Raw genomic sequence first — 10,060 nt, 5'->3', positions numbered from 1 at the left:
AAAGCCTCCTTACCATTTCAGTGTTTTTATTACAGCAGCCTAACCTTAACCTTAACCAACCATAACCCCTGAATTCTGCAACGATTGAAAAGTGAAACAAGGGGCGCCTGGGTGGCTCAGTCGGTTAAACGGTCGACTTCGGCTCAGGTCATGATCTCACGGTCCGTGAGTTCGAGCCCCGCGTCGGGCTCTGTGCTGCCAGCTCAGAGCCTGGAGCCTGTTTCAGATTCTGTGTCTCCCTCTCTCGGACCCTCCCCTGTTCATGCTCTGTCTCTCCCTCTCTCAAAAATAAATAAAATGTTAAAAAAAAAAAAAAGTGAAACAAAAGAACGTGGCCTATGGAAGCCGCAATACCACCTTTATTATTGATAGAGCTGATGTTAGAGAGTTTCTATCTGCTGGCAAGTGGGCTGTGTCAGGCCGATTAACAAGTTGGAGACAAGTTTACCGTCCCAGGCACAGGGAGCTGGACCTTCTTCCCAGGACTTTCCTGCTTCTTTGCTTTTCCATGCACTTACCATGATGACAGCGTGTGCTTCCCAGGCTGGCAGCCTGATCCCATGAGGCATCGGAGATGAAGGGGTGGGCTTGTGCACGTGCACATTCCTTTCCCCTCAAATCATCCCATCAGCTACTCCCCCCCCACCCCCCCCGCCGCCCCACCTCAAGGAGAATTACCTCAGGGATGCCTATAAGAAGGAAATATCAGGAATGGGGAAAAAATATCCCCGACCTCTGCCCCATAGACAATCATCTTTTATGATGCTTCAAAAACTTTTGGTAGATTTTCACACCATCCCAGATTTAAAAACTAAATTACACTGAACTTAGGTATGGAAGAGAAGCAAGCTTGCTTAACCTATGCGTACGGACCCTACAGAAAACAGAAATTGCGGCCCTTCAGCATCGCACCGCAGATCGTCGCTAATACACCACGATGGGAAAATAAATCAGCCGTAAATGTTCAGCGATCAAGTTGATGTTTATAGTTTTCAGACTGGGGCGCCTGGCTGGCTCAACCAGTGGAGCCCGCGGCTTAACCTTGGGGTCATAGTTTAAGCCGCATGTTGGATGTTCGGCTTTGAGTTTACATAAAAAAACAAAAACAAAAAACAGGGGCGCCTGGGTGGCTGGTGAAGCGTCCGACTTCAGCTCAGGTCATGATCTCACAGTTGGTGAGATCGAGCCCCGAGTGGGGTTCTGTGCTGGTAGAGCCTGCTTGGGATTCTCTCTCTTCTCTCTTTCCCTCTCTGTCTCTCAAAATAAATACAATAAAATAGTGTAAATTAGGAATATGAATTATGTAAATAATAATACTAATTTGTAAAACAACAGCTGTGTGAGACTTTAGGACAAGAGTGTTCCAGTCTGAAAACCATGCTTTTTTTTAAAATTAGTTTTTTCTAATTTTTTAAAAGTTTATTTATTTATTTATTTTGAGAGAGACAGAGACAGCGTGAGTAGGGGAGGGACAGAGAGAGAGGGAGAAAGAGAGAGAGAGAGAATCTCAAGCAGGCTCCATACCATCAGCGCACAGCCGATGGGGGGTTGAACTTTGAAAACCAGGAGGTCATGACCTGAGCTGAAACTTACAAAACCACGAGGTCATGACCTGAAACTGAGAGTCTGACGCTTGACTAAGCCACCCAGGTGCACCCCTTTAATTTTTTTAAATGTTTAATTTTGAGGGAGAGAGAGAGAGAGAGGAGAGCGAGAGCGAGCATGAGTGGGGGAGGGGCAGAGAGAGGGAGACACAGAATCGGAATCAGGCTCCAGGCTCCGAGCTGTCAGCACAGAGCCTGACACGGGGCTCAAACTCAGGAACCATGAGATCCTGACCTGAGCGGAAGTCAGACATTTAACCCACTGAGCCACCCAGGTGCCCCTAAACAGACTCTTAACTATGGAGAACAAACTGATGGTTACCAGAGGGGAGGTTGGTGGGGAGATGGGGGAAATAGGTGAAGGGGATTGAGTGCACTTGTCGATGAGCATTGGGTGATACATGGAACTGTTGAATCACTACATTGTACACCTGAAATTAATGTAACACTGTGTGTTAACTATACTGGAATTAAGGATAATGAATTAAACATGACCACACACTGTTGCCACGCATATGCAAACTCAACGATATATTAATATCATAAAGCATTCAGGCACTATTTAAATTTCCCCAAGTGTTCCATGACTACACTCTTTGCAATTAGTTGATATCTGAGCCTGTATTTTCCTTAAGGTACAAAAGAGAATTTTTTTTATGTTTTTAAATTTTATTATTATTTTTTTAACATTTATTTATTTTTGAGGCAGAGAGAGAGAGAGCATGAACAGGGGAAGGTCAGAGGAAGAGGGAGGCATAGAATCTGAAACAGGCTCCAGGCTCTGAGCCGTCAGCACAGAGCCCGACGCGGGGCTCGAACCCACAGACCGCAAGATCATGACCTGAGCCGAAGTCGGACGCTTAACTGACTGAGCCACCCAGGCGCCCCGAGAATTTTTTTAAAAGTAAGCTCTACTCCCAAAGTGGGGCTCGAACTCATGGCCCCTAGATCAAGAGTCACCTGTTCTACCGACTGAGCCAGCCAGGCACCCCACAAAAGAGAATATTGATCCTGGTTGCCCTTCTGCCTTTTTATTTTCATTTTCTTTTTTTTTTTTAATTTTTTTTTATCGTTTTATTTATTTTTGAGACAGAGAGAGACAGAGCATGAACAGTGGAGGGTCAGCGAGAGGGAGACACAGAATCCGAAACAGGCTCCAGGCTCCGAGCTCTCAGCACAGAGCCCGATGCAGGGCTTGAACTCACTGACCGTGAGATCATGACCTGAGCCGAAGTCGGCCGCTTAACCGACTGAGCCACCCAGGCGCCCCTATTTTCATTTTCTTACGTTTTTATTTTCCTGAACGTCTTGTAGAGAATGGGTCCCAATTTCTTTTTATTATATTTCTTATAAGTAGAAACTGGATTGTGTGTATGTCGCCTAGCGTAGCCTTGCCTGTTTGGTCACATATTAAAGTAATATTTTGTACTAAATTCCTTTTCTCTATATTACCGCTAAGACTAATTATACGTTTTTTGAAATTATGGGTAGGTGGGCATATTCTCTAGGAATTTCACTACCAGGTAGAAGAAGAACAAAGAATAAAGTTACACAAAGTGGGAGCCACTGTCCTGGACAAGCCCCCAAGCACTTTGGAGGTCTGAAGGGGTCATTCTAGCGAGGACCAAAGGCCGTGGGACTGAGCAGCCAAGAAGGATGGGGAATGACACCCAGCTCGATTCTGTGCCGGTGGGGCCACTGGACCCAGCTTGACGCCACCTCTGGGACAAACTCAGGAAAAGAGGCGTCAGTCTGACCCTGTGTTTTGAGGCAATAAAATACTATCGACCTTTGGATTCTTGGGAAGAGTGGGACAGCAAAGTGGGTGCCTGAGTGGGTGAGGGGACCTGAGCTCTCTCCCAGGGTGGGGACAGCTGGGCTGGCACCCCAGGACACTCAGGGGAAGCAGTGAGGTCCCAGGGGAGATCCCAGACTTCCTGCTAAGGTGGCGGGGGTGGGGGGGGGGACTCTCCAGTTCGGGAAAGCACAAATCCGTTCCCACACGTCTCTAGTTGAGGAGCTCGGTCACCTCTAGCTGCAGCCCTCCCTGGCTGTGTGGTTTCTGAGGGACACAGAACTCTGCGACTGTCCTCAAATACCCAGCTAGTGCATCGAGTCCTTCCTCATGGTTGGTTTAAACGGGACTCCGCTTTGAGTTATCTCGTGTCCTTTTTGATGACTAATCCCCCCAGATGTGGGGTCAAAGGAGGGGCTAGTCTCATGGCCTCAGCAAGGACTGCAGTCTATACAGTGGAATATTACTCAGCCACGAAAAGGGTGAGATCTTGCCATTTGCGCCAACGCGGATGGACCTAGAGGGTATTATGCTAACTGAAATAAGACAGAAAAAGACAAACACCGTATGGTTTCACTTATATGTGAAATCTAAAACAAAACAAATAATAAACTAAAAAAACAAACAAAAAGAACCACAGTCCAGGTTGCTGTAAGCCACTGGGATTTTCAAAAGCCTCATCTCTATTCTTCTTACACATCTTAGCAATAATGATCTTTTTTTCATTTTTAAAATGTATATTTATTCAAATGCGATATGCATATAAAATATAAAAATATATTCAAATATGATATACATATAAAAGTTAGCAAATCACATGCACATGTTAAGTTTTCAGAAAATGAACACACCTGTTTTACCAGCTCCCAGACCAGGAGAAGAGAGTATGACCAGAATTGCCCTTGGACCCCCTCCAGTCACCACCTCACCCAAGATTTTGCCTGTTTTCGTAATTTATAGTAAAAAAAGTCTTACGGTCAGCTTCAGGGTATTTTTTTCTCTCTCCACCCGGTGAGACCCACATACTGCTGTGTGTGTGTGGGGGGGGGGTGCTATGCAGACCTCCAGTGTGGGAGAAAGCCCTAGAAACTACACTTTTTCTAACAGTGATCTGTTGCTGTTTCACTTGCAGGGGGGAGTGTGGCCGTGGACTTTCTGAAACTGCTCAGGTAAGTGAATGACCGCATGTTTTGGGAAAGAGGAATTAGGCCCTCTTGATTCCCAAAAGGGTTTTGGATCCAGGAATGGCCGAGAAATAGGTTGAAGATTCTGTTTGTTGGCGGCTTTTGTGTTTTGCGGTCATTCTGTGGCGGTGGGCTCCCAGGAGTCCCTGGCCCGCGGGGTCCCCAGCACTGCCAAGTTCCTCAGCCGCACAGGCAGAGGCGGGCCTGCTGGGTCCTCGGCAGCCCGGCCACCTCTTCTGCGCACCAGTGGCCTCCGGTGGCCTGGAGTCCAGCTCCTCGGAAACGTGAAAGCCCTTCAGCTGAGAGGCCCCAAACCCAGCCCTCGGGTCGCGGTTCAAGCCTCCCTCCAGAGGTAGGGAAGTCATTCCCCCGCCACTGGCCGCCTCCCCTTCCTCTGGTTCCCTGTCAGCACCCCCGTCGTTTGGGTTCTTTGAAATGTTCCTGGTTAGGCCACCTGCTACAGGCCCCCAGCTCTGTTTGGAGCGGGAAGCTGGGGTCTGTTTCCGTCTCCCTCGTTCGCCAGCCCGTGCAGGACTTCGGCTGCGGGAACGGCGCGCCCCGAACCCCGGCCCTCCCGCTCGGAATTGCCCGGACACGCAGGCCCCGCCAGGCGCGACCCTCGGGGTTCCCCCAGCGCCCTCCTTCCCGTTTCTGAAAACAAGACGCCAGACGAGTTGCAGGGGGAGAAAATTCTGCTTTATTTTATTTCATTATTTCTGGGGGTGGCTGCGGAGTGGCGAGGGGCGCGCTGCGCCGCTGTCCGGGCCGTCGGCTCAGCGCTGGGAGAAGGCGGCCTCGGCGTCGCAGGCGGGGTCGGCGCGGCAGCCGTCTGGAAGGACAGCGGGTCAGGGGCCGCCCTGCGCGGTCCCCTCCGGGTCCCGGGTCCTCGGCCTCTGCCCCCGCCTCCGCGCCCCCGGCCCCGGCTCACCCGGGCTGCAGCAGAAGCCGGCAGCTGCGCAGCGGCCCCGGGGGCCACGCCCACTGGGACTTCCGCACCGGCACCACCTGGACTCCCCCGGGGCCGCGCCCACCGGGACCTCCGCACCGCCCCCACCTGGATCCCGGCCCCGACCCCGCCGCCCCCGGGCCGCCCCGGCAGCGCACCGTCGTTGCAGCAGATCCCCGCGGCGGCGCAGCTGCCCCCGCTTCCGCACGGCTTGTGGCCCGACTGGCAGGGCGACGGCAGGTAGTTCTCCTCCTGGCAGCGCAGCGCCTCGGCCGTGCCCACGAAGCAGCCCAGCTCGTCGCCGCAGCAGATGCTGGGCCCGAAGCAGCGCCCTTTGCCCCCGGGGCCGCAGGGGAGGCACTGGCGGGAGGGCGGGGGGCGGGGGGTGAGCGCGGGCCCTGCGAGGCCGGGGGCCCGGGCTCGGGGTGTGCGGGGGCCGCGGTCACGGGCGGGGGCGCACGTCCACTAAACCCCCTGGGGCCCCGGCGGGGCGGGCAGAGGCGGTGGGTCGCGGCGGGGGCTCACCTGGCGCACGTCGAGGTCCAGCGCGGCCCTCTTGCCGCCCAGGGGGCAGTTCTGGATGTAGCAGGCCGAGGTCAGCGCCAGGAGGCCGAGCAGGCAGCAGGCGAGGCTGGAGCCGGCCATGGTGTGGACACACTGGGTCGGGGGCGGCGGCTGCGGCGGCGACTCTCCCACCGGCCTTTTTATGGCTGGGGCCGCAGCAGGCGGAGCCCTGTCTAAGAGGGCCGCTGTATGACTGGTCACAGCGGGTCACTGCGGGTCAGGTCCTGGGCGCCCGGCGCGCCCCCTCATTTGCAGGGGCCTGACCCTGTCACGGTCACCGCCTCGGCTAATGGACTGGGGGCAGGGGAGGCAGACAGTGAGGCCCTGCGGGGGAGGGTGGCCTGTGCGGTGACCTAGGGTGGGACAGGGAGTATGGGGGTCTGCGGCCCAACCAAGGACTGTGTAGCTCGTCTCCCAATACCTGGTGGATGGGTTACAGGGCAGACCCTTGGACCCCGCCAGGCTCCCCATCTGCCCTCTGCCCTGGCCGCAGCACATCCTGTTTCCTCTGTTCCCGAGGTCCCGGATTGCTGAGCCCAAATTTCCAGGAACCCACTCCCACCCTCCCACCAGCACCCGCTTCCCTGCACCTGGAACTTGTATAGGGAAAGGGCTTTATTTTCTCTAACTTCTAACCGAAATTTAGCCTTTGCTTCAACCATGAGGTGGGCAAAGAACCAGTGGGATTTGCAACGCATGTGGCTTTGTCACAAATCAAAATGACAGATATTCTCCTATCACATTACAGCTATTGCAAATGTCTCCAAACATTGTTTAGACTCATCACCGCTTTGAAATTATGGCAGTTACTGGACGTTATCTAATGCTGCATTTATGTATTTATATTTTTAATATATATTTAAAATTTTTTATATCTAATGCTTTAAATAAGCATTGTGACTGTATCACAAATTTGTTTTAACATTTTGATATCTGAATATAAATATACTTGGTTTCTTTTGTAATCCTATGTCTTTTGTTTTATGCATTTAAAAAGAGTGCTTTTTTTTTTTTTGCATTTTTAATATATCTTAAAATGAAAATAATTACAGATAAAGACAGACCGCCACAGTGGAAGGGATGTTGGTCAATGTCATGAACAAGGAGATGCTCAGAACCAATCCTTCTAGAAGGGATCTGCGGGGGTGGGGACCTGGGTGGCTGAGTTGGTTAAGAGAAGGACTCTTGATTTTGGCTCAGGTCATGATCTCACGGATCATGAGTTCAAGCCCTGCATCAGGTTCTACGCTGACAGTGGGAGCCTGCTTGGGAGTCTCTTTCCCTCTCTCTGCCCCTCCCCTGCTCATGCTCTCTCTCTCAAAATAAATAAATAAACTTAAAAATAAATAAGAAAGAAAGGACCTGCTGGGGCACCTGGCTGGCTCAGGCTAATGAGCATGCAATTCTTGATATCAGGGTGGTGAGTTTGAGCCCCACGTTGGGTGTAGAGACTATATATATATATATATATCTTAAAAAAAAAAAAAAAGAAGGGAATTGGGGACGCCTGAGTGGCTCAGTCGGTTGAACGTCTGACTTTTGATTTCCTCTCAGGTCATGATCTCTCGGTTTGTGAGTTTGAGCCCCATATGGGGCTCTAAGCCTGCTTGGGATTCTCTCTCTCTCTCTCTGCCCCCATCCCAATCACTCTCTATCTCTCTTTCTCAAGATAAATAAACATTAAAAAAAAAAAAGAAGAAGAAGAAGGGACTTGCCACCCAGCTGCTGGGAGTGTGGTCAGCAGACAGCCTTTGGTGGCCACCCATCCAGGGCCTGTCTCAGCTGCAGAGAGCTGCCTGGCCCAAGGTCACACCCTTCCCTGGTGGCCCATATCCAATAACTGGTCCATTTTGGCTGAATGCCGGGCAACTATGAAGGACTATTTCGGTTCCGTACCTCTCCATAAGGTCAACTGAGGCCTGCATACAAGTTCTCCCTCTACCTAATCCTGTTTCGACCCCTTCCCTCCCACGGGTGTGGGTCCCGAGGGCCCCTGGTAACGAACACCCAGCATGTTGGACGCCATCTCAGAGGGCTCCCTGGGAAGCCCAACTTGCCACTGCACAGAGGAAATGAGGCCAGTGTCAGAGCAGACTCAGTGGGCTCAGGCTCTACACGTAGGCTAGGATGGCCCCAGCCGCTCCGTCACTCTTGTGGACCCTCCTCAAAAAGGGTGCTGAGGCTGCTGGGGCTGCGCGGGTCACAGTGCCCGGCTGGCCCCGAGACACTTGTGTCAGCCGCCTGGCATGAGGAGCTGGTCAGGCCGACCTCATTACAATCAGCGGCCAATCCTGTTTCTCACCCAAATCAGCCCATCGGTATTGCCGGGCTAGAAGGCCACGGGCTTGACCCTGGAGGCAGCCCCAGAAAGGCCTCCTGCCTGTCCTTTGGGCACCCTGACCTCACCCAAGTTAACACATGCACATAAACTGCCCTTGCATAAAGGCCCCCCAGGGCTGGCATTCCTTCAGCTCAAGGCCTCCTCCTCCGAAGATGCACGGGGTCCCAGTGCAGATGCCTGAAACACTGGCGAACCAAACGGACAAAGCTCCCCGCTCTCAGGGGCTTATATTCCAGCAGAGGAGGGGAGGCATTAAACAATAACCCTATTTCAGCAGGTTAGGAGGTAGCGAGTGCAGTAGAGAAAAAGGGGGGGGGCATGTTGCAATTTTTCTCAGGGTGCTCAGTCCAGGCCTCTTTGTGAAGGTAACAGCTGACACTTGGGCATAAGGAAAGAAGGAAGCCACGTGGCTATCTGAAAGGTGGCCTGTTTTCTATGGTTACATAAATTACCACAGATTTGGCAGCTTAAAGCAGCACCCACTTATTTCCCACCCCCGCCCCCAATCCCCAGTTTCTGTGGGTCTGGGCATGGCTCAGCTGGGTTCTCTGCTCAGGGTCTCCACAGGGGTCATGTCAAGATGGCAGCCAGGCTGCATTCCATCCCAGAGCCTGGGAGATTGTTGGCAGAATTCATTTGCTTGCAGCTGTAGAACTCATGGCTTGCTTCTCCAAGGCCAGAAACAGAGGGAGAGAGATCTCTCTCTCTTTGGTGCTTCCAGTCTCTGAGCATAGGGAAACTTCTTTTAAAAGGATCACCTGATTAGGCCAGACCCACCAGGATCTACATTTTTGTTATTATCCTTTTTCGTTTAAACGTTTACTTATTTATTTAAAAAATTTAACATTTATGGGGCGCCTGGGTGGGTCAGTCTGTTAAGCGGCTGGCTTCGGCTCAGGTCATGATATCACAGTTCGTGAGTTTGAGCCCCGCATTGGGCTCTGTGCTGACAGCTCAGAGCCTGGAGTCTTCTTTAGATTCTGTGTCTCCATCTCTCTCCACCCCTCCCCCCTGCTCATGCTCTGTCTGTCTCTCTCTTTCTCAATAATAAATAAATGTTATAATGGCACAAGAACAGACACTCAGATCAGTGGAACAGAATAGAGAACCCAGAAATGGACCCACAAATGTATGGCCAACTAATCTTTGACAAAGCAGGAAAGAATATCCAATGGAATAAAGACAGTCTCTTCAGCAAGTGGTGCTGGGAAAACTGGACAACGACATGCAGAAGAATGAATCTGGACCACTTTCTTACACCCTACACAAAAATAAACTCAAAATGGATGAAAGACCTAAATATAAGACAGGAAGCCATCAAAATCCTCCAGGAGAAAGCAGGCAAAAACCTCTTTGATCTTGGCCACAGCAACTTCTTACTCAACACGTCTCTGGAGGTAAGGGAAACAAAAGCAAAAATGAACTGCTAGGACCTCATCAAAATAAAAAGCTTCTGCACAGCGAAGGAAACAGTCAGCAAAACTAAAAGGCAACTGACAGAATGGGAGAAGATATTTGCAAGTGACATATCAGATAAAGGGTTAGTATCCAAAATCTATAAAGAACTTATCAAACTCAACACCCAAAAAAGAAAGAATCCAGTGAAGAAATGGGCAAAAGACATGA

General features: G+C 51.3%; 1 protein-coding gene across 1 annotated transcript; it reads right to left on the bottom strand.

Moving 5' to 3' along the window:
* Positions 1-5,302: 5,302 nt before the first annotated feature.
* Positions 5,303-6,174, bottom strand: OXT (oxytocin/neurophysin I prepropeptide). The gene is made up of 3 exons (XM_047853649.1): positions 6,055-6,174; positions 5,688-5,889; positions 5,303-5,412 (listed from the first exon to the last, which is right to left on the bottom strand). Exons 1-3 carry the CDS (start codon positions 6,172-6,174, stop codon positions 5,357-5,359), a joined length of 378 nt encoding a protein of 125 aa, XP_047709605.1. The 3' UTR covers positions 5,303-5,356.
* Positions 6,175-10,060: the final 3,886 nt, after the last annotated feature.

This window comes from Prionailurus viverrinus, chromosome A3, assembly GCF_022837055.1.
Source record: "Prionailurus viverrinus isolate Anna chromosome A3, UM_Priviv_1.0, whole genome shotgun sequence".
NCBI lineage: Eukaryota > Metazoa > Chordata > Mammalia > Carnivora > Felidae > Prionailurus > Prionailurus viverrinus.
The sequence above is the reverse complement of the archived record's forward strand: the minus strand, read 5'-3'. Positions and strand labels throughout refer to the sequence as shown.

Bases quoted from the DNA above. Each gene is read 5' to 3' on its own strand.
- OXT (XM_047853649.1), bottom strand. From the start codon at position 6,174: ATGGCCGGCTCCAGCCTCGCCTGCTGCCTGCTCGGCCTCCTGGCGCTG. The intron at 5,890-6,054 runs GTGAGCCCCCGC...CCCTCCCGCCAG, and splicing joins TGGACCTCGACGTGCGCCAG to TGCCTCCCCTGCGGCCCCGG. The intron at 5,413-5,687 runs GTGCGCTGCCGG...CTGTCCTTCCAG, and splicing joins GGGGATCTGCTGCAACGACG to ACGGCTGCCGCGCCGACCCC.